This window comes from Lacerta agilis, chromosome 8 (assembly GCF_009819535.1).
Source record: "Lacerta agilis isolate rLacAgi1 chromosome 8, rLacAgi1.pri, whole genome shotgun sequence".
NCBI classification, from domain to species: Eukaryota; Metazoa; Chordata; class Lepidosauria; order Squamata; family Lacertidae; genus Lacerta; species Lacerta agilis.
In genome coordinates this window covers 28,893,542-28,918,180 of record NC_046319.1, presented here as the reverse complement: position 1 = coordinate 28,918,180, position 24,639 = coordinate 28,893,542, and the positions used below count along the sequence as shown (strand labels likewise).

General features: G+C 44.2%; 1 protein-coding gene across 1 annotated transcript; it reads left to right on the top strand.

The window, feature by feature from the left end:
• Positions 1 to 933: 933 nt before the first annotated feature.
• Positions 934 to 11,968, top strand: C8H16orf87 (chromosome 8 C16orf87 homolog). Its single transcript, XM_033156723.1, has 4 exons — positions 934 to 1,149; positions 9,367 to 9,460; positions 10,349 to 10,531; positions 11,686 to 11,968. Exons 1-4 carry the CDS (start codon positions 1,084 to 1,086, stop codon positions 11,802 to 11,804), a joined length of 462 nt encoding a protein of 153 aa, XP_033012614.1. The 5' UTR covers positions 934 to 1,083; the 3' UTR covers positions 11,805 to 11,968.
• Positions 11,969 to 24,639: the final 12,671 nt, after the last annotated feature.

The window sequence follows — 24,639 nt, the reverse complement described above, 5'->3', positions numbered from 1 at the left end:
ATTTTTAAGATATTGCATATTCAGTTACAGGTAGGTAGCCGTGTTGGTCTGCCATAGTCAAAACAAAATAAAAAATTCCTTCCAGTATGACCAACTAAGTTTGTTCTTGGTATGAGCTTTCGTGTGCATGCACACTTCTTCAGATACACTGAAACGGAAGTCACCAGACCCTTAAATATAGTGAGGGATTATTTAAGGGTCTGGTGACTTCCGTTTCCGTGTATCTGAAGAAGTGTGCATGCACACGAAAGCTCATACCAAGAACAAACTTAGTTGGTCTCTAAGGTGCCACTGGAAGGAATTTTTTATTTTATTTTGCTTTGTATATTCAGTGTTGATATGATTTGAACAAGTATGATCCATGTAAGTTTACTGAAAATATTTGAATTTTGAAAAAAAATATTGTAAACCAAAATTGAGTATTAACTTTTTTTTAAAAAAAATGTCGTCGTCGTCGTCGTCCCCTTCTTCCCCCGTTTCTAATCCGTGCCTGCTTCTTTTATTTGATGTATTTCCCGCCTTTTCCTCCTCAGGCGTATCCCCTCCCCTTCTGCTCCATCAACCCCCAAACCGTCACTGAGGCGATTCTCCAGCCCTCCCCTCTTTGCCCCCACCCTCAGCGCCGTCTTTCATATCTAATTCCACCAATCCCAGAGTGAAAACGAGCCTTGTCATTTCTTAAGCTCCGCCCCGTTACCTCTCGCAACTGATAAAGAGGTGTGGCTTTTGGCAGTAGGAAAACGGTTTCCTGTTTCGGCTTTGAAAAGCCTCTGTTGTGCCCGCGCGCGCGCGCACACACACACACCCGCACGAGCGTCCCGGGTTTGGCAGTGGTCGGGCCTCCGGCGGAGTTTTGGAGGTCCGGCCCGCGCGCGCGCGCGCAGAAGGGCAGGGAGGGGTGAGTGAGTGTGGGTAGGCGCGCGCGCGCGCGCGCGCGGCGGCAATTGCTGCTGGCTGTGATTGGCGCGAGGGCTTAGTTCCATCCAGGTGGGAGGGGCGGCTCGCTCTCGGTCTCTCTGTGTCTCCTTTGCAAGCTGAGCAGTAAGTAGCATCTGCTGCTGTGCGCGAGACCAGGCAAGGAGCATGTCTGCAGGCAGGGCCAAGAAAGTGAAGATGGCCACCAAGTCCTGCCCAGAGTGCGACCAGCAGGTAAGGCTTTAGTAGTGTGAATAAGGAGAATAAGGCCCCGAAAACGTGGACTACGTCGTCCCTGGCTCAGGTTGTGGGTAACGGAGGACTTATCGAAATGCCCCAAGTGCCTTTTCTCCATCCTGAGTTTAACAGCTTACCTTAAGCATCCAGGTGTGTTGCATTGCATTACATTGCATGCCCACATAGGCATGTCGAGAACGTGGGTGGCACTCTCCCCCCCCCCCGCAGACGTCTTAGCCTGAAATCATGCACTGAATAATTCTATTACATTAAGATGTGTAGAATGCGTTTAAAAACAAATATTTTGCTTTACACCTCCCCAAAGTATTTGCTGCAAATGTCATTGCATTGTGTTGTTGGCAGCTGCAGTTCCTTGGCAAGAGAACAAGAGGAGGTTTGGATTGGTGACTTGTGAAGCTTTAAATAAAGGAACCCTGTGCTTTTAGCCCCTGCCCTATATAATTTTGTGGAGCTGCGAGTGTTCTGAATACAGTAAATACATTCAGTATGTTCTCTTCAAGAGTTATCTGGAAGAGGTGACAGATGGAAGAATAATAAGGCTGTTGAACTTGCAATATTAATATTTCCTGATGAACAGGATTAGGGATTGGCAGTGCACTCCTATGTATGTCTACTCCGAAGAATGTCTTACTGATTTAATCAGGGCATATTCCCAGGGAAGTATGTATAAGATTGCAGCCTTAGTAGCTGAAAATGAGACTGAAGACTTATGTACACTCAGATATTGATTTTAGTCTTTTAAAAATACTGCTGTGCTACTTCCTGTTAATGATGGTGTTTGTTCTTGCCCATGTTTTGTGATTATATCAGTCAAGTTTGACTCTGCTGCTATTCCCTTCAAAAGATGTAGCAGAGGTTTTGAGGTGTTAAAACTGTATGTAGCCCACTGCTGCCCTACTTATTGTATGTTTTTGAGCTGGAAATATATTCACACAGGTACTGTTGTGACCAGGTCACTCAGTGGCTAAACATCCTTACATTTGACACCTTGTGTTGCAGTTGAGAATCGGCTGTTTTTCATTCTGCTGGGTGAAAAGGTTCATGAAATTCAAATAATTATATACCCTATAGCATTGGTATGGTAAAAATTATTGTGTGTTTCATACCTTGTTGAAATAACACAGAAACTTTAATTATATCGAAGAAAGAAGCCTGTGTTTTTATTTTTCCAATCTCCCAATGCTATATTTAATTGTCAGTTTCCTCTGTCCTTAATCTGTTTTGTTTGAGGGGGTTCTTACTGCAATTTTCTCCTTAAAGCAGATTATAAAATACCGGAAGTTGCCTTGGTGGGGGGTCAATACTAGCAGAATACTGTTGTTGACGCTCAGAAGTGTTATGTGTGTGGACAGAGCTGGTACACGCTGCTGCCAATATGACCATTTATTTATTTATTTATTTCAATCTTTCATTTCCCCCAAGGAGCTCAGGGGTACAGTGAGCACCCCCCCCCCACACACACATTTAACCCTCACAACAACCCTGTGAAGTAGGTTATGCTGAGAGAGACTGACTGGTCCAAGCTCACCCACGGCTCAGTAGGGATTTGGACTTGGGGCACCCTGGTTTCTCTGTTTGGCACATTAATTACTGTTGATTGGATTATGGTTGCATTTGCCTTTTAGGCTTCCAGGGCTGTGGTGTCTGCTATCTGCAAAAAATGGATACCGGTATTTGCAGTCAAATTGATTTAGTTGATCTGAGTAGGCCCAGAATCACTCAAGTTCAAATCTGTTGGTTCAGTTCGTCTCCCTGCAATGCTAAATGGGTTTTAAGCTGGGTATGAAACTACTGTACTTAACTAGCTTTAGCTCCACACTTCATGTGACAAACATGTTGCTGCATGTAAACTGGGTGTTTACTGTAGCAAACATGTAAAGTGTGGATGACACATCTTTGAAGGCCTCATTATTCCCTTTGGGGAAACCCGTCTCAGTCAGGTTTCCTAGATGCTCCCCCTCTCCCCCAGTTTATGCGTATTCTTTAGGAATCACCAGCGTTTACGCAACAGATACATTTTCCATGTAAAGTGCGGAGCTGCTTTTAATTATGGCATTTTCCTGATGCAACCTCTCAGTGCTACGCAGTTCCTCTCAAAGCAAGCGTTCCTATTTTGTCAGATGGGTGTATTTTACCCAGCAGGGAAAAGTTATTCTGAGAGTACAAGTTTGTAAGTAGCTTATGGGATGTCTTGTGGCCCTATAAGGCCTTGTTTCACTTACCCCAGTGAGAATCTGCTCAGAGTTTATTTTACCCTCTGAGACTCCTGCATCGCAAACAGCTGTCTCTGGATATGTTGGAGTTTATGCAGTTGTGTCTGGCGTCTGTGTCTTGATCTTCAACCTTGTGAAAGCAGGCCAACTCGGTTTCCTTTTTTCCCATCCTAGAGATTGCCTTTGGAAGGAGTTTGCTCTGTGCAATCTGTCCTTACCGCCCAAGAAGGAGCCTGACTCAAATGTGGGGGATTCTGCATAGCTATTGCTGTCTCTGCCTGTGCTCCAGTTCTTTCCATATGCTCCATTCACTCTTATCACACTTTTTCATGTTCTGAGGGGGTTTGCTGAATGTGTAATAGGGAGGTAGTCATCGTGCTCTGGCAGAGTTGTGCCAAATAGACCGTTTCCCCCCATCACAAGGCCTAGTGGCACACAGCTGTGAAGAATCAGAAACTAAAAAAAGAAAGAGAGCTTATTTTAAAACTGCTTCTGATCTTTAGCATTTAAACACACCACCCGGCCAGCTTGCTGCTTAGTCATTTCACAGCTGTAATTTTTTAATATTACGTACATGTTGTATTCTGTTAGTGCCCTGATAAAAGGGTTTGCAGCAGCACCTCTTAGCCTAACCTGCCTAACAGGAGAGACCCCATTGCCCTCATGGAGATACAATTCTCAGAGTGGTTTAAGAAGCACCCCTTCTCCCCAGGGAATTGTAGCTGTGAGGTTGAATAAGGGTCTCCTAAACTGGAGGTTAGTGCCAGACCTTGGCTAACCGTAGCCAGGCTTTTGCTGTCCAGGTGGGGTTGCAAGCTGGTGCACCAACTTGATTGGTGAAAGGTACCCAATGTCACCAGGACCTCAGTAACAAAGGTGGATCAGAGACTGCGTTCCTGATCCTTGACGGGAGTGCAGCCCCATCGAAAGCAGGTTGGACAGATGAACCATCTCTTGACAGGACAAATACTAAAAGAAAGTACTTCTTCATGCAGCACGTAGTTAAACTATGGAAGTCCCACAGGAGGCGGTGATGGCCACAACCTTGAATGGCTTTAAAAGAGGACCAAGCAAATTCATGGAGAAGAGGGCTCTCAGTGGCTACTAGCCATGATGCCGTGCTGCCACAGTTGGCAGCAGTAATGCGCCTGAAGGCTAGTTGCTGGAAACAACAGGAAGAGAGTGTGCTTGAGGGTTTCCCAAAAGAGGCACCTGGCTGACCACTATGAGAATAGGATGCTGGACTAGATGGGCCATTGGCCTGATCCAGAAGACTGTTCTTATGTTCTTCGTTCTCAGGGTTGAGCTTAGTTTATTGGCCAACATCCAGTCCACAACTGATTATGAGAATGACTCAGCACTTCCTCACATGAATGTGAGAGAAAGGGGAGGCAATTCTGAAAATAATCAGCATATTAATGCCATCCACCTTCAGAAGACATCTCATTCTGTGGTTGTAAAAAGTGAGAGGGGAATGCCACAGAGCTGAACTCTATTCTTTTAGTATCATATTCTAAATGGGCCCTCCAGAGAGGTGGAAGCTCACTCAAACACTGTGCTTTCAGCTTCCTGAGGGTCAAATCTAACCGAGTAATATTCGGAGTAGGCCCATTGAAGTTGGTGAATGCAAGTTAGTGTAGCTCAGTTGGTAGAACATGAGACTCTTAATCTCAGGGCAGTGGGTTCCAGCCCCACGTTGGGTGAAAGATTCCTGCATTGCAGAGGGTTGGACTAGATTATTCTTGTGCTCCTTTCCAACTCTATGATTCTGTGATTAATTTCAGTAGGTCTCCTCTTAGTAGGACTAATATTGGATGAAAACCAGAGAGCCTATCCTGAAGGGTGCCATGGCTGATGTTATCAGAAGCCTCTGAGGGATCCAGGAAAATTGGTAGGGCACACTCCCTCTGTCCTGCTGGTTAAGAAGTCATCAGTCAGGGTGTCCAGGATGGCTTCTGTATTGAAACTAGGCCGAGCTGAAACAGGTCCAGATTAACAGTTACATCCAGGAGTGTCTGGAGTTGTGTGCATCTTCTTAATTCTGACAGTCTGCTGCTGTTTGGAGGAGGCTGCTAGTCTTTGCATTTCCAATAATTAGGTCCAGTTACAGGTAGGTAGCCGCGTTGGTCTGCCATAGTCAAAACAAAATAAAAAATAAAAAAATTCCTTCCAGTAGCACCTTAGAGACCAATAAGTTTGTTCTTGGTATGAGCTTTCGTGTGCTACTGGAAGGAATTTTTTAATTTTTTATTTTGTTTTTTCAATAATTAGGTGTTTATGTCGAGGCTGATTTCAGCATGCCTCTGCTTTGAGTGAAGGCTTCCCATCTACATTGGCATTTACAATAACAGATCTAATGCAAATCTTTCAGACTGCCACCTTAAACAGGCGTGCCTAGGTGTAAGACCCACTGGAAGAAGAGGTCCTTGTTTCTGAATGAGCATGTTTAGGATTGTACTGTGGTGCCTTTACTTTTTTTTAGCTTTGTGCAGTTAGGTTTTGTGGCCTGTCCTCTTCCATGCTTTAAATCTGCAGGTCTTTGCTGACACTGACAAGTTCAACTAAGCATGACATAGTTTCCTGAGCTAAACAAGTTAAATTCCCATCTTTTGGGCCTGGGACGAAAGCAAAAATCACAGAGCATCTACTGTTGCATAAATGTGTTATTGAGAAGTTTGGGTTTTATTTGTTTTCAGAAGGTCCGTCACTAATTATTTTGAATTTGTAGGTTAATATTTACAGCCACTCAGTGTGTCTTTTCTCAAGTTCATTGGTGGAAACTTTCAGGGTCCTTACCAAAGTGAGAAAAGTCTGATTTGTACGAGTTCTCTATGAGATGCTGACGCACAGACTTGGGTAGGAAAATAAATTGGCTGTTGAATAAAGTGCCTCTGATGAAATGTTAACAAAAGTAGCACCCATTTTTAATCCTTCGCCACCTGTAAAAAAGCACATTCCTCAGGTTGTAATCCTGTACTTACTTTTCTTACCCTGAGGAGACTGCATTCTGGGCAACTTTCTGAAGGCCATATGCCAGTGGTAGCCCGAGCCAGAGGCAAAAGTGGGCGGAACAAGAAATGTGAATTTTACCTTTCTACACACCTGACACACACACATCCCTCTGTCTCTTCCATGCGGACAAGGCCTGAGATGGAGTTTAAGGACCTATTCCAGCCAGGCAAAAACTCTTGAGATGTGAAGCCTAGGGGAGCCAGATTAAGAGACACGAGGGCCGCATCCATCCCCTGAGCCTCAGGCTCTTCACCCCTGCTGCACGTATTTAACCGGGTTGATTGCCAACCCCACTGGTGTGAGAAGGCACATCCAAAAAATGTGGGTTCAGACAGAGAACCCCTCTACACATCATCAAAGTGCACAGGCGGCCATTCACGCGTGGGGATCTCTTGAGAGAGTGGCAAATGTATTTTGTGTCTTCTGTATGATGCCAGAAGCTTTAATATTAGTCAGGCGCTTAACCGTAGCTGCATGCTAGGCTGTAATCAAAACTAGCCAGTGCAACCGAAAGAACTGTGGGGTGTTAACTTAAAAGGGGTTGCTGACGTTTTCCTGGAAATGGCAGAATAGACGGTTGTTGATTAAGGAATCAGTGTTTCCACTGAAGCGAGCCTTTTTGTATGCAAGCATAGATCGCTTCATGAGCAATGGAACTGCTTCCTTTCTCTGAATAGCAACTTTGTGCTGCCTCGGAAACTGCTTCTGAAAATTGTTGTGGGGGGTGGGACGCTTCTTCCTGTTTTCTTCACTGGATGTGGAAGCTCCATGACTTCTGGCTCTTGCAAGGGAAGCAGCAGTAATAAATACCACTGCAGTCTTAAGATTGCGTGTGAGTGGTTTTTCTGGAAAAATGCCTTTCTCATTTTTGTTTTTCAAATGGGCTTATTCATAAAATTACGTGAATGAGATTATCAATGAAGGTTGCCTTGGGTTTTTTTTTTGATCCAATTAATCACCTCCAAGTGCATCGTGAATGGGGTCCATTGTGAATAACGCAGAGCCTTGGCAGATAATGCAAGGCCCAGGAAGAGCAATAATCTGCTGTATGAGGCCGTCTGCTCGTAAACTTGCATCTGCATGTAGGGTTGCACAGGAAATGGAGCCCTACTTCTGGTGGCACCCTACTCTGGTGTGATGCATACAGTAGGAATATTCTTGCCCCTTTTCAAACAAATGCAAAGGCTGAGTACCATTAGTTCTTTTAATATTAGCTCATGAAAAAGAAACTCATGTGTGGTTGGGACAGCTTCAAGGTTTCATTCTGATTTAGCCTGGGTCCTAAGCTGTTTTAGCAAAGCTATCTGAAAGACCATGTATTTAATGAAAGGGGTACTGTTGTTGATATAATATGTATTTTTTTAATATACATTCTTAATATATCGTTTTAAATCCATTACTGCTTAATTACTTTTTCTTTGTTTTCAGCGGTTTCCATTTTATCTGTGTTTTTGTACTTTTTGCCTGTAAGCCGCCTTCAGCCCCGGCCTGGAGAAAAGGCACGGTATAAATAAATATAATTAAAATTAAAATTTATCGAAACTAACGGCAGGCACAATGACGAATGCTATGGCAGCTGGCAGGCTTAGTTTCGCGATGTGCTCATTGTGCCAGACGTAGAACACGTAATCAATACCTGGCCTGTTAATAACAGGTGTGATAACTGGGCAGCAGTTCCTTCTGCCACGATGCTGTTTTGTTAACTTTTCCAGTGGCACAACCTCTTTATTGCACAGTTCGTTTATCATTAAGATAATGACATTATGAATTAGAATGAGTTGAGTAGATCATTTACAGTGCAATCCCACGCCTGGGAACATGGGGGCCTTATATATTGAACCAGGCCATTAGTCCATCTAGCTCAGGATGGTCTACACTGTGTAGCAGCAACAGCTGTCCAGAGTTTCAGATGGAGGACATGGAGATGCCAGGGATTGAACCTGGGGCCTCCTTCATTCAAAGTGGATGCTTGGCCACTGTGCTCGCAGCCCTTGCCCACGTCTACTCAGAAGGAAGTCCCACTGAGTTCAGTATGGCTTACTCTTAGGAAAGTGGAATTGTAACCTTGAACTCCCCAAAGTATCAGTACCACCAACCGGTATTCTGCACAAACCACAGATGATGTTGTAAAATTGTTCCTTGGACTGTGTAGCCAAAGAAGGTAGTTGAGCATTGGAGTGTTCACCCAGAACAGATTATCTCTTCCCCCCACCCCACCAGCCAGCCTCCCCAAACTGTTGTAATCCAGATATTGTTGGGTGAAAGCTCTCATTAGTCACAGCCAGCATGGCCAGTGGTCATGGTCAATGGGGGGCTGGAATAAGCATTTGGACCACACATACTGGTAATTGCAGTCTAAAATATATGGGGGAAATTGCTATAGCTCAGTGCTAGTGCATAATCCTTGCATGGTAAAGATCCTGGGTTCAATTCCTAGCATATGGCTGCCTGAATCCCCGGAGAGCTGCTGCCAGTCAGTATATAGACAAGACTGTGCTAGATAAGGACCTAAGAGGCTGCTGGATCAGGCCAATGGCCCATCTAGTCCAACATCCTGTACTCACAGTGGCCAACCAAGTAGGAACTAAGCACAAGAGCATCCTTCCCTCCCGTGGTTTCCAGCAAGTGGTACTGTATTCAGAAGCATTTCTGCTACTGTGGGGGGCAGAGCACAGTCATTATGAGCTGGTAGCCATCAATAGCCTTTTGCTGCATGAATTTGTCTAATCCTCTTTTGAAGCCCTCCAAGTTGGTGGCCGCCCCTGCCTCCTGTGGGAGTGAGTGTTGCGCGAAGAAGTACTTTCTTTGATCAGTAATGGATTTTCCAACAGATGGACCCATGGCCTCACTCCGTGTAAGGCAACTTCTCATGTTCCCGTGTAAAGCAGTGCAGGCTGGGGCAGTTTTTAACCTGATATTTGTCAGTTCTTTTGAAATGTAGTCCTTTTCTCTTTTGTCTCTCTTCCAGGTTCCTGTTGCATGCAAATCCTGTCCGTGCGGCTATATATTTATCAGTCGAAAACTCTTGCATGCTAAACGTTCTGAAAGGCTGCCGTCCTCAGGTACTTCTCTACTTGATGGCTTTGCTTAGATTGCCATGGTTTTAAAAGAGTACAGCTGAAGGGGAAGGGTTAAGTAGTGCCCCCACCCCCCAGGGTATCCTTGGGTGCCAGCTTCCACTGCTGGCTCCTGGCACAGACCAAGACTGCTGTACATCTCTACTATATAGTATTTGTTTTGTCCAGGTGCTGTAATGGGTATTCTGCTGCTGGCATATCAGTTGGGTAAAATGTGGATTTTGTTTTGACACAGAGGTTCAGAAATGTTTTTTGCCTCTGGCTTTGTTTACCCAACCCTTTCCCTACCTCCTTCCTCTACTTTCTTCTGTATCTCTTGTACTCCTTTTCATTTATGCCAACTCAGGCCTGTTTGATGAGTTCTTTCTTTCTTTCTTACCAGCCTTTTGATTTTTAACCAGTTTCCGTCAACCTGTTGCCCTCCAGATGCTTTAGACTGCATTTCCCACCAGCCTTCTGATGGGAATTGTAGTTCTAAGCATTTGGACGGCGCCACCAGCTTGCCAAAAGCTGCTCTTACTTCCTGTACACCCCTGCTCCTGTTTTCTTTCTGGTTCAGCAATTTGGGTACTATTCATTGTGCAGATTCTGGCAAGAAAAAAGGCGAATCTGTTTTGTTACATGATCTTTGGAAGAATTGGATTTGGAAAGAAAAGCATTGCTGGTTATAGAGGCAATTTCATTTTGACATTTATGCTTTGTGAATAATATCTCTTTTAAAAAAGCTGGGTGAAGAGGCTGGGGTGGTGCAGATAAACACGATGGTGGAGTCAAAGGGCTCACATTGAGCAATGTCAGAGAAGCAGATCTTAGAGAAGCAGATCTTAAAATGTACAGTATCCTAATAATGGTGGTGATAATGTGTTGAAACAGAAAGCAGAAGTGAAGCTAAGAGGAGACGGACAGAGAGAGTCACAAGAGAAAGGATAAACTCCGTGGTAAATAAAGACTTAGAAAACAGGAGAAGATCCAGATCAAACAGCCATTCGGATCACAGTAGAAGAGGAAGAGGGCGACCAAAGACGGCCTCAGCAAAAAAACACGAGGAGGAAAGAGGTATAAATGGCAGAGAGCTGCTGCTTGCTGATCTTAGCATGCTGTAGAAGTCACAAGCATGTGAGGATGTGTGAGTTTCTTTCCCACACACACTAGGAAGAAGGGGAGGAGAGCTTCGTTTTTGCCTTTGTGATGATTTCCTCATTTTGGTCGAACGGACTGGGGACTGTTGTGGTAGGGAAGGCAAACATCCTTCCTTCTGAGGAAATTAGAGTTGTTTTATAAGCTATGCTTATGGGGCTGCCTTGTGAACTTACCCAGCCTTTGCTTTTGAGGCTGCCTCTTACTTTCAGAGATTATCACTGGGTGGGGAATGGAAGAGGTCAAAACAGCAAACACCCCATCACCTTTTCCAGTGTCAAACATGGATTGAAACAAAACAAAATAAAAAAATCCTTCCAGGAGCACCTTAGAGACCAACTACGTTTGTTCTTGGTATGAGCTTTCGTGTGCATGCACACTTTTTCAGATATCTGAAGAAGTGTGCATGCACCCGAAAGCTTATACCAAGAACAAACTTAGTAGTTCTCTAAGGTGCTCCTGGAAGTAAAAAAAAAAATTGTTTTGTTTTGACTATGGCAGACCAATACAGCTACCTGCCTGTAACTGAAACTTGGATTGGGCAGGTCAGGGGGTAGGGGAGCAGGATACTGTCACTGGCCTCACACGAGGCACAATACAAAGTCGCATTGGCACAGGGCAGGATCCTGGTGGCCACAGTTCTTGCAAAACTTTAACTTCATAATAAAGAATACCTGACACATTAATAACATTAACTGTTAAAACCTCCTTTTTCATGGTGTATACATTTGAGTCACAATCTGTTCATTTTGTCTCTGTGAGACACGGCTGTATATAACTAGATTAACCGAAATGACCTAAACTAGGGTCATTCTTTTATAGGAAGGTATCTGTCTTCTCATAATCTTCGTATTGGCAAAGTGCACAGCCCTAATTGCATGGCTTAAATCAACAGAGTGATTATTGACCGCTGTCAGGTTTTTATATAAGCCGGTTTTTCTTCGTGGCAGGAGTGTGGCTCATATTTAGACCAAAAACAGCAAAAAGAGTGTTCTTCTGTGTGTCAAATTCCCACTTTTTAAAAGTAGCTGAAATAATACTTGGCTCATGCAATGCCTTTTCTCTCTCTGCAGAGAAACAAGAGAAAGAAGTTGACATGTATGCAAACCTATCTGACGAAAAGGCTTTCGTATTTTCCGTGGCCTTGGCAGAAATAAACAGAAAAATAATCAACCAGAGGCTTATTCTGTGATTGTCTGGCCCAGGACCTATGCATGCTATGGTGTTTAAGCCAGGCAGTGGATTTCGAACTGTCGGTGGCCTCTCCAGCAAGGAATGCCGTTTCCTGCCTTAGTGAAGGCTGTATGTCTTTTTTCCTTGCTGATCTTCTGCTGTGGCTGTTTGGATCATGCAGACTTCTTGTTCCAGCTAACTATCAAGAAGGAAGACGATCAGTACTTTGCTGGGGGGGGGGGGGAGGAGGAGATCAGAATCTGAAGAATGTGGCATCTTGAAGAACTCAACAGAGTTGTTAAAAACTGTTCCTTTGAACACTTCTGCAATTTAAATGCAATGTTTTAATTAATTTAAATTTACATCACCATAGAGTTCAGATTTTGCAGCTGTATTGAAGCTTATATGTACATAGTTAAGCTAACTTCTTAATAAATCAATATTCTGGTGTTTGTTTTTATTAATCTGCTGAATTGATCTGGGAGCCATAGCGTGTTTTTACTTCCGGTTTAAGAAAGTCTGAATAAACGCTTCTTAAGTTAGCGTACAGATCATTTGTGCTCAGAGCAGAAGTGTGATATATGGGCAATAAAGTGAAAATCAATTATTCCTCTTTTTTTCCAGAAGCACTGATGCATTTGTGTTGGACTGTCACCCCTTTAATCTCGGCTGCAGAATCAAACTAGTTTGATTAAATATGCATACATCTACATGTGACTAAAACAGCAGTTTTGAAGGGGGGGCAGGGGACGACCCATACTTTTGCTATAAGACTAAAAGGGTTTTTAACAGGGAAGACCTGAAATCTTGCTAGGAAATCTTGAGGAAGGGGATTGTATAGATTCCATGTTGGGCTCTGTTTTAGGTTTTCCCCCCTAGAGATGCTTTGCACTTGTGCAAACCTTGTTTGTTTCATTTATGGAAGTATTTCTATAGCTTATCTGCAGGTGGTTCCATTTTGGATACATAGTCAACGACACTCATACCGGTACTTGAACATTGAAAATAGAGGGAGCCAGCTGGGCCTCCAGTATGGAGTGCTCTTTCTAGCTGGCTAGCAGACACACTGCCCTTTTCCAGGACACTCTGTTACATCCCCTCTTAATTTTATGCCTGCCCCTTCCAGCAGTCATTCCATGGCCACTGAGCATGCTCAGAGACTCCACAGCCTGGGGCCGCCACAATTCTGTCAGAGGCCGAGTTTGGGCCGTGAGCCACCTACTGGTTCAACCCTGGTACTGCCAGTGCATTTAGCTTACTTGAAATGCTTTCCTTTTGCATGCTGATGATAATCCTTTTTTCCAGGGGGCAATCGTGGACCCTTGCGACTGAGTGGGCTAAGTGATTGCCTTGAAGGGCTTCCTAATGAGGATAAGCAGAACAGCCCACTAAAAGCTGTTGACAGTCGAATGGAGAAAACAAAGTTCCCAACATCTTTCGGAATGCAATATATATATATATATATGAAGATCTCCTTTTAAAAAATGGAAACAAATTTCTTTGGTAAAGCATATATCTTGTCTTTTGGGAAACCCTCTCAAGAAACCAACCTCTGCGTAGGGGAAAAATAAGCTGTTGCCTCTTTAATTTCGAATGCGATTAAAAATAACTCTCGACTTCACTGGAAAATCATTTCACTTCCTGCAAGCAAAGCCTATAATTTATAACATTGTGGGGAGCTTGTGTTTCTGTTGTGTGGTTTCTCTCCCCGCCTTTACCTTCCTGCCCAGTTCTCTAGCTCTTCAAATTGTAGGCTGTGCCTCTCCTTTTTTTGATTTGTTGTGCATGGAGAACATTGGCGCTGAGTTGTCTTTGAGCCATTGAAAGCTGGAGTTTTGCAATCTAGACTCTGGGCTTCGGGTGCTTACTTACAACAAGCGGACAATCTTGCCATTGCTTTAAGTACTTGAGGTCAGGAGCAATTATGGAAACAGGATTGTAGAACTAATAAGATATGTCTCTCTCCCTACCTGCCCAATACCCATATGGACAACTCGGAACAACTTTGGAAAAGCACCAAGATTGTATTAATTTACATTCTGGTCTGTGAACAGCAGCAATTTGAAATGTAAGAGCATAAGAAGTGCCCTGCTGGATCAGGCCAGTGATCCATCTAGCCCAGCATCCTGTTCTCACTGTGACCAGCCAGATGCTGTGTATCCCAGCAAGTGGTATTCGGAGGCAAGATGTATCTGACGGTGGAGGTAGGGCTTAGCCATTGTGGCTAGTAGCCACCAATAGCCCTCTCTCCCATTATGTTTTCCAGTCTTCTAAAGCTATCTAGGTTGGTGGCTATCACTGCATCCATATTTTAACTGCTGCATGAAGAAGGGCTTTTCTCTGTCTTGAATCTTCCAACATAAAGCTTCATTGGATGCCAACTAGTTTTGCTGTTATGAGACAGGGAGAAAAACTTTCCTATCCATTTTTTTATGCCATGCATAATTTTATGAACTTCCGATCATGCCACCATAGGTGTGAAGCTTGTGTCTTTCCAGGTGGTTGTTGGACTCCCAGCTCCCTATCAGCCTCAGCCAGTGTGAGGTCAACATCTAATTAACAAACATGCAGAAACTAGGAATGGAGGAAAAAACTGACTATGCATTTAAATCCAAATCTATCAAATTTGCCTTTTGAAAATACGCAACCCGAAACATAGCTATCCTTTGAAATTCGCACTTACCTGAATTTTCTAACAAGGTTCTCCAACATTCACAAAAATACACATATTAGGTGAAAGCGCACATGGAAATGAAAATATTAGTGACTATAACATACAAATATGCTGTATATTCAGGAAAATAGCTTCCAAACCTATTTGTCAAAACAATATAAAAAGTGTTTATTGGGAAAAATTTGCCATAAAGCACTGATGAATTTTCATGAGGATTTCTTTTTGAAGATAGAATTGGTGGAAAATGTAGAAAACAGAATTTAAGAATGAGAAACAGAGACCCAAGATTAACTGATCCTCTCATCTCTAATAAACACCCTGCAAGCCTTTCAGAAGGGATGCACGCACATTGCTGCATAAACCACACTGCCAACAAAATATAGATCAATGCTCTGTGAATCGGGATCAATGCTGGTCTAGAGGATGTATTTGGGACTTGCTTTGTCTCTAGCAGTTATTCATGCTTGGCACCTATTGAAAATCCAAATTGGAAAGAGGCTTTGCTTCTCTCCCCATTCTCTACTTCTTGCTCAAAGTAATCAGAGATGAAAGCAAAATTGCACAGCTCAATGATTTGTACATGATTTGCATTCTTTCAGACAACATTCCAGATGCACGCAGGAAAGAAAAATATCATGATTAACAATAAATCGGAGCAAATGCTTGTCAAATCCCAGGCATAAAAAAACCCAAACCTCTGTATAAGCTTTATGCAAACAAGATCAGGACGGCTGCTCATTTAGCAGGCTGGCCTGGAGGGGGAGCCCCACGACATTCTCTTGCTTTAAAGCCTGACTTTAAAAAAAGATATCTCATGGCAACTTCTACGGCTAGGTGGCAGTATATTCCCAAGAGAGAGAGAAAACACACCCTGTATACTGCTGTACAGTACTATGGCTATTTGGCCATTAGAAGCAAAGGGCATGCCATACTGCTGCCTGGGATTTGCACCAGAGAAATATGAAGAAGGCTGTGCCTAACCCTTTCCGTGCCACATGCTTTCAGCTGAAACTGCTTCCTGGCCCACACCCAATACTTTTACTGCTGGGGTGCTCCAGGCCCATGCTGGTGAGCTTTGTTTGTTTTTTAAACACCTCATCCATCACTGTGGAAGGTTGCCTGCATGGAAAAGTGGCCATTGGGTTCGAAACCCTCCAGTGTTTTACGCCTCCTTTCCTTATGCATTTCCTCTTCTTTTCGGTGAAGCCTACGTGGGCTCCCTGGGGCTTGGTGGTGGTGGTGTCGAGTAGAAACATGCCCTGCGTGCCCCTCTGGCAGATAGGAGGAGACCAGTGGGTGAAGGAGGCGGTTTTTGCACATGATAAAGAGAGAAGTGAGGGGGCAGGTGGGGCTCGTCCACCTGGGAAGGTAGCCCATCTAGGAGAAGGAAAGCTCCGGTCCTAAACCTCTGCTGCCTTGTGGGACATCTTTGGGAGAAGAAAAGCCTCGGGGGTAAACCCTGCACAAATCTGGAGTGGAGTCCCTAGGGTGGTTGGATGGCACCTTATACACCTACTTCTGGTAACTCCTGCAACCAAGCAGAGATCAGTCATCTTCCCCATAACCCACTTTGTCATGTCACAACCACCGTAGTGCTGGTGCCCTTGCATGGGGTGGCAGGGCAGGGGGCTGCCCACAGCACCGAGAGGCCGCATGTTATGTTTTGCCTCAGGCAGCTCCTGGTCCAACCCTGCCATCCCCTGTATACATTTAAAGAAGAAGTATCATGTTACTTTAAACAGTTACATACTGGGAGCTGTAATTTGTAAAGGGTGCTGAAATCTGTTGGGATACGCCATTGTTGTAAGAATTTGGGGTCTTTTCTTTATATATATATATATAATATATTATTAATTTACCATGCAAACACAGGAAAAACAGGCCTCACACCAATTTCATTCCCAAACTGATAAACTGCTTCTCTGCAAGGAAGGAGGGTTGGGGTACCTTCCCATTATCTCAGGAATTAAAAGTGATAATCCCTGGCATCCTGTTGCCTGAGTGCCAAACTGGGTGGCCATTCCAAAGATAGGGTCAGATGGAGACAAAAGGGTGTGATTGCCTTGGCTGGGAAACAAGGAAATGTAAATATCTCTTTTGTTTTACTTGATGGGTTTTGGTGGAGGGCAAGAGGAGACATGGGGGCAGGGCCCAGGATGCTCGGATCGCTGCTACCAGACCCTCCCAATTTGTGATGAAGTTCCGATGTATCTGTGATGTATGTATGATGTATGGAGGAGTGGTCTTGAGCTGGAGGGGGGGCGATTTCAAAAGTCTATATAGGAGCTTGCGTGCCTTTGTTCGAGGTCTTTTGCTTGCAAAACACCCTGCTGCAGCAGTTTCTAATAAACAAGGCCTTGCTTTGGGAGACTCGGTATTGTCTTTGTCTTTTGTACTGCATTGTCGGAAAGGGCTCTTAAAATATAGCGCTCTTCCCGGGGTTATGGACTCCCTTCTGGAGACGGACCCATTTACAGAATTTTTATAGCACCATATTCCCCTATGGAGCTACAATTCCCAGTCTGATTTAATAATCCGTCTTCCTAAGGAACTCTGGGATGCCATAGCTATCAAATGCAGTATCCTGATGGTGGTCTGGGGGGGGGGGGGATGCAATTTCAAAAGTCTCTATAAGAGCTTGCACACCATTGTTCTGGGTTCTTCTCCTCCCTCCTGCGTGTGGTGAGTGAGGGCCCTGTTGCAACAGTTTAATAATGACCATGCTTACTAGCTGCTTTGCTTCTCAATATTCTCTGGTTGGCCTCTGCTATTTTCTCCTACGGACAGAGAACCTACTTAAGGACTCTGTGCGGGCTCTTGGATACACCATAAGGGAAAAGGAGCAGTATTTTCTTGTAACACTTGGAAACAGCATCATTTTTATTAGAGCAACCAATGAAGGTGGAAGCCAACATGTTTTGCTTTAATAAATTAAATTTTCTGTTTTCTACTCACTGTAATAAATGCACAGACACAAACAAAAAAACACACTTTCTTTTTCTTTAAAAAGAGGCCATGGCCTTAACTCGTCTCCAGAGGGCAACCTATGCTGGCAAACTGCATTTTATAAAGAAGAAACAAGCCCTGGTTTTCCCCCCAGCCTCACGTATCCTACCTCAAAAATGAGAAACAGCCGGGAGAAGTGTCCTGTCCCTGGCAACCAGGATGTATATGTATGTGACCAGCCTTTTGGGGAGAAGGTTTAAAAATGGAACGCCTTTGGTCCAGGGGGGATTTCCTCCCTCTGTGTTAAGAGATGCAGGAGACAAATAGATACTAATTAGCTGCGGAGAGCGCCTTGTGGCTCCCTGACCTTTCGCTCTAATCCATTTGGAGCGGAGCACCCTATTGAAATATGCTTGTGCCAAGGCAGGACAGTCAGTGTAGCTCGGGCTGCTGCCTGATGCCTCTTCTGCTGGAGACCTTTACAGATCCATAAGTGTTTTGTTTCCCTTTCCCCCCTTTCCCCGATAACAGTTTGCAACAGTCCTTTTACATCTTTCGTTTTGTCATTTAAGGCTTCTGCCCTCCCAGCCCATCTCCCAGGCTTTCAGTGTTGCGCTGCATTCCTTCCGTCTCCCCTGCTGCTGCTGCTCCTCGGAAGTGCTATATGCTGGTATCCAATTCGGCTTTGGTGCACGGATGGAAGACGAATGAAAGGGTAGGTACCAGTGGAATGGGCAATGCTGGCTTTTCTTTATATTTATGGCTCTTTCGGGCATATTTCTTGCGAATCATGAATGTGACGTTGCAGCCTGGGGCCCCCTTCCAGGCTGGTGTTTTTCTGTGGCTGCATCCTGCAACATGCAATCGCAATGGATTAGTGGTGGAGTTATCCCGGGCTATCCGCATACCGTGCTGCTTTCCTGTCGAGATGCAACAGGTGCACACTATCTGCACTTTCTGGAAACAATTGAAGACATGCTTGTTCTGACAATCTTTCCCAGGATAAAAGCAGTTTGATCAAAAAGGATAAAATGATAATTTTTTTCAATAAAAACAACGAACAACAATAATTTAAAACAACTGAACAAATTTAAAGCAGCAATAGACTGAAACAAGCATGAACATTCTGACTATCTTGGTAGGCTTGTCTAAAGAAAAATGCTTTCAGCAGGAGCTCATAGGAGTACAGTGAAGGCGCCTGTTTGGTATCAATAGGCAGGGAGTTCCAAAGTGTTGGTTCTTCTGTCTTGATTTAAATATATTTGTTTCTGTGTTTGCAACTCTTTTTAACCGTCTTATGTGTAAATCGCCTTGTGGCGGTGGCTTAGAATACGATTAATAAATCAGTAACAACCGCAATATAATGTTTTGGAATACCTCCTTAATGTTGTTGCATTATTGCCATCTGGAGGGCAACAAAAGTGGAAGGAAAAACAATAACTCCAGAACACGGGCAGTATTAAAAGTTACAGGATTTCATCAGGAAGTTATAGGACACAAATGAAGCAGCCTGTCCACCCTGGAACTTTTGCAGGCGCAAAGAGTAGGCAAAGTGGGATTGCATCTCTCCGCCCTGAATGTGAGCACAAATCATGTGTCTCTTATTCCCATCTAGTTCCACTCTTTGAATTCATCTGTCACGCTGTCTCATTGTAACAGGAGCAGTGTATGTTCTCATGTGGGAAGGGTGCACCTTTTCTTGTTATGCTTTCTTGATCTCTCGCGTAACATTGAAAATTGTCAGCTACTTGGCAGCTGCAGACAAAATGGCAAAATGTAGCTTGGAGCTATGAAAGCAAGCCTTGAAAGAGGCACGCACATCCCTCCCCTTGCATCCTCAGAGTAATTGGCTGCTTCCTGGGTTTTAGAAAACCATAGCTGGTTGTTACGTCGAAACAGGAAACTATGGGTTGGGTCCAGAGATCCCTAAACGGAAGTCTGCTCATGAGCCAGCGTCCTTTCATCTCCTGCAAGTGGAAGGGTGCAGTGTGTGTGTGTGTGTGTGTGTGTGTGTGTGTGGTACAGCCATTTTTATGGAAAATGGCAAGGGGGCTGCAGGCAGCAGTGAAATATTTGTGTAAGTCTCTGCTATATTGCAGCCTCTTCTGCAAATGGAAGGGCACTCTTGTTTGGATATCCGAGTCTATGGGTTTCAAACCGTAACCAGACACCAGTTTGCAATTATGATTTGCAGGACAGTTGTAAACTACAGCTTGGCAGTTCAGATGTAATGACAAACTACGGTTTGCCGCAAACCAGGAAGTAGTACAAAAGGAGAAGGAAGCTGTGTATGAGCTTTAGACTTCCAGGTACCTTTGTGTAGCACCAAACTATGGGCTAGCCTTTGTCTTGGGAATTTGATGGCTCGACTTTGCTGGTGCATATTTTTGAAATGTTATTAAAGTCTAGTGTTTGGGAACCGTTCTTTTTAGAGTAGGCGGCATAAGAAGGTTTTTTGTTTTTTTAATTCAGTATCTGAAATGATCTGTGCTGCAAAACCTCTCTTGGAAGCAGTTCTCTCACAGCCATGTTCCCGCTTCCAATATTCTCTTGGGAGCAGTGAGGGTTAGCAGATTTGTAACGCCAAATGAAGAACATGCTGGCCATTTGACTTTTCCTCCCAAATCCCAAACACATTTGCTTTCTCCCTGCCTGCCTCTTTTTGAATCTGACAAATATGAAAAGGAACAACATATTCTGGCCTGCAGAAGATCAAGCAGAACGGCTCGGAGAAGCTGATCGATCAGTGGAATTATCTCCTCGAATTGCATGTAAGACATGAATTGATTGTACCACACACACATGACGGGTGAGGTGTCCTTTTACACTAGCATTCTCTATTTAGAGCCGCTAATGGAGGGTGGCAGGGTGGTGAGTGTTGTTTGTTCCAGCCTGGCTGCCAAATTTCCTAACGGGGACCCACTCAATCACGCAAGCCTTGTCCTTTTTCTTCTTTGGCACTCGCTAGTTCTACATGCATTTGCCGCTATCTGAACGTCTCCCCTCTGCAAAGCACAGGATAATAATGTTATTTGCAAACAAAAATATTGACTTGCCTCAAGTGCCCTTTATTTAAACATGGGTGTTTATCACATTTGCATCACTTCCTTCAATAAGCTCTTTTTCTCTGCGGGTGGAGCGTAATGGCTAAGATCTATGACCCAGGAAGTTCACTGTCTGAATTTTGCCTCTGTCGCTAGGGGATGAGACCGATGCACATAGCTTCAGCTGAGAGCGACAGGAAGCTGGTTTGTAGCAAAACCGATCATTGTTCCTTTTTGTTCAGTACTATCTAAACCAGGGTTCCCCAAACTTGTGTCTCCAGCTGCATTTGGACTACACTACCCATCATCCCTGCCTGCTGGTCCTGCTAGCTTGGAGTTATGGGAGTTGTAGTCCAAAAACAGTTGGAGACACAAGTTCAGGAAACACTGATACACTCACAGGGAATGGCTCTCCATGGTTTCAGACAGGGGCCTTTCCCAGCACTAGCTAGACATGCTGTGAGGAGCCTTCTGGGAACGTTCACTTCAGGTTTCTATTTATTTATTTGCCATTTAATCTCAACCGATCAGACAGGGGTTCTTCTTAGCTATGGTTAGTGGAAACAAGTTGTCCTCAAGCCATAGTTCATGGGGGTGGGGAGGGCTATCGATGGCTACTAGCCATGATGGCTATGCTCTGCCTCCACATTTGGAAGCATCTGCTTGGCTATTGTGTGAACAGGGTTGCTGTACTACATGGGCCTTTGGCCTGATCCAGCAGGCTCTTCTTATGAGAAATTAAATTCGGTTTTCATTTAATGGTGCACTTGCAGAGTTCATACTTTCCGAAACAATACACCTTTCCAAACTGACATAGCCCTCCTGCAAGAGTTGCACATGAGATACCAAGATAAACTGAGATTGACATAGTTGCCCTAGGACAAACAAGCTAGCCTGGCCCAGTGGATTAAAACAGCCTCAGAGACAAGCACCCCGGGTAGTTTGAGGTAAGTCTCCCCACCTCCCAACTCGGGGCATCGTGTAGGGTGGGGGAGAATCAGCCCTCCCTGTGTTTCGAGGCCTCATAGCAATTCCTGTTGAGCACTTGTACAGTGGATGCTCGGGTTGCGAACGCGATCCGTGCGGGAGGCGCGTTCGCAACCCGCGCCACTGTGTCTGCGCGTGATGCAATTTGGTGTTTCTGCGCATGCGCAAAGCATGATTTAGTGTTTATGCGCATGCGCGAGTGCCAAAAACCGGAAGTAACCCGTTCTGTTACTTCCGGGTTCAGCGCGGTGTGCAACCCGAAATCGCGCAACCTGAAGCGGCTGTAACCCGAGGTATGACTGTATTGTCAACCAGCCTATTCAGTCCTATGCACTGTGTTTCATAGGCAAAAGTTTGTTTCATAGGCATTTGTTTTTATTTTGCTCATCCAATAGGCAAATTACAAGGGGGTAACAATGTGGAGGGGGGAGCGTGTCCTCTTAGGGGGACTTCAAATTAACAGCATCCTCTGTTTTTGCACCCACAGACTTTATCAGTGACCCAGGAAATGAGCTGTAGGACTACAGATAAAAGCCAGGGCTTCAGAGATAAGGAAGTGGCTGAAATGCCTGGTGTAGTGGCAGATAAAGCGGAATGCCTGTTATGGCAATGTCCACAGAGGCTTTGATTCTGAATGCAGTCAATAGCTGCAGGGTGCCTTGGTCGTTTGGCCCAGCAACAAGGCCAAAGGGGGAGGGAATGGGGACGCTGTATCAAGGATCCCCGTTGCATAAGACTCTTCGCTTGAGCATGGGAGGGTCTTGCGTTTCCGATTACATAAAGAAGTTTGCGGTAAGCAAATATATATATATTTGTAAATATATATATTTTAAAAAAGTAACTTATAAAACTGCTTGTATGTAAGGTCTAATTGGCCGTGTTGCATTTTGTCTCGGATATCCAGACCCTTTCCAAGTTAGCTGAGGCTGTTGCAGCTGACCTAGAGATGTGTGCTGGTTTTGGTTTTAATTGTATGTTACATTTTTTTTTTTTTTGTAAATCTCATTGATGTGTGCCGTTTTAATGCATGCTGCGCTGCAGTCATGTCTGATGAATAGTGGCATAAGAGAGGACCAGATTATGATAGTAATGAATAAACAGTCATAAATACAACAAGGGATCTCTCTCTCTCTCTCTCTCTCTCTCTGTGTGTGTGTGTGTGTGTGTATGTTTGTCCAGGATGGATCCTATTTAATTTTTTTCATTTTGTTCTGCTTTTCTTCTAAATCTTAAGCACCATTGTGTTGTTGTTGTTCTCCTCCTCTGTCCTGTCCTATATGTGTTAATAATACACCATCATTGGAGGTTGGGGGTAAGGTCTGGAATGGTTTAACTGGAAAACTGTCACAAATCATGCAAAGAGAGGGATGAACTTCAAGGAGTTTCCTGCTGAAAACTTCAGTTTCAAGAAAGCAACATAGCTAGATTCTTCATTTCCAGTTTTTCTCTGAGTATGTCACTTAATCATTTATCAGAGATGTCAGGGAGAGAGAGAGAGAGAGCTTTTGAGGGGTGGGGAATGAGTAATAACCTTGATGGCTTACTTAAAGGATAGAAACCTTTGCTTTTAAATGTGCATTCCTCTTATCCTGGGATTGGGGACCTTGTGATGCTCCAGATGTTGTTGAGCTCCATCACTCATCAGAAACAGCCAGGAAATCTAGAAGTGAGAGTTGTAGTGGAGGCCTAAAGTTGTCCACAATTTTTTCTAATCCCTTAAATCAGGCATAGGCAAACTCAGCTCTCCAGATGTTTTGAGACTACAATTCCCATCATCCTTGACCACTGGTCCTGTTAGCTAGGGGTGATGGGAGTTGTAGTCCCAAAACATCTGGAGGGCTGAGTTTGCCTATGCCTGCCTTAAACCCACAATTTATTTTCAGTGAAGAACAGTAATGCAGCTAGGGGCTGGACCTTGGTGCTGAAGTTCTAGGCCCCACAGCCCCACCCTGCTCCACCCACAAATGACCACCCGGTTAAAGGCAGATGGTGTGGCAGTTGCAAACAGGCTCCATATCAGCACCTGACTTGGCATTGGTATCGTAGAATTCCCTTCTGTTGTCTCCGTCACCATCATTTTATAATTGACGGGCGACCAGCCAACAATAGAGATGTTATGGTAATCACAGGTGCTCCTCTTACTGTTTTCACCTTGAAAATATATCATACTTTGTTTGGCTTATTTCCAAGCAAATGTGTTGATCGTTAGATGGCCAGCAACCTGGATGGCTTTAAAAGAGGGTTGGACAAAGTCATGGAGGGCAACGCTATCAATGGCTGCTAGCCACAATGGCTCAGCTCTGTCTCCACTGTTGGAGGTACCCATGCTTCTGACTACCAGTTGCGGGAAACCACAGGAGGGGATAGGGCTCTTGTGGGTAGGTAAGAAATAAAGTAGACAGGAATATTTGTGGTATAAAAAGTTGCAGAATTTTGGCAAGGAGTTGATTGGAAGTGAAACAGTATGTCTACCATGAAATTTTTGCAGGTGCCAACAATATTGAAAACTTCTGAGCATGGGAAGTCACCCAAAAGATATATAATTTGGCGTTGAATATTTGGCTTTTTTGATTGTATCATACTTTGGAATGTTTTAATGTGGTTTTTATAGGATTGTTAAAATGGAAAATTTAATAAATATTATTTAAAAAAGAAAAAGAAAGAAAACACATCATGTATAACTGCCCCATTACAAATAATCATGCATGCACAACAGAAAGGGAATCTGAAGGGTCCATTAATGGCCTAACTTGTGCACCACGGTAAACCAAACCATGGTTTACCTGGGACCACATGAATGCAGCTTCCTAGAGAGTCACTTGCAGCTGCATTGCTCCTTCCATAACTTTTTACTCCTACATCATGCTGAGCTAAGCCAAAGTTTTGCTCCACATGTACTCTGAACCCAGGCTCATGGGCCCCATCTGCACGTTACATTTTAAGTATCTTCATATGACTTTAAATGGTCATAGGTTCCCTCAAAGAACCGTGGGAACTGTTGTCTGTTAAGGGTGCTGAGAGTTGTTAGGAGACCTCTGTTCCCTGCACAGAACTACAATCTCCAGTGTGGTTTAAAAATCGACCCCTCTTTGCAGGGAACTCTGGGATTTTGCCAGGCCTGTAGCTGTTTTTAGGGGCACGTTGATTCATTTGGAGGCTTCTGTAGGTAGTCAGTTGCTGCTGGCAGACCACCCCTGGTAATG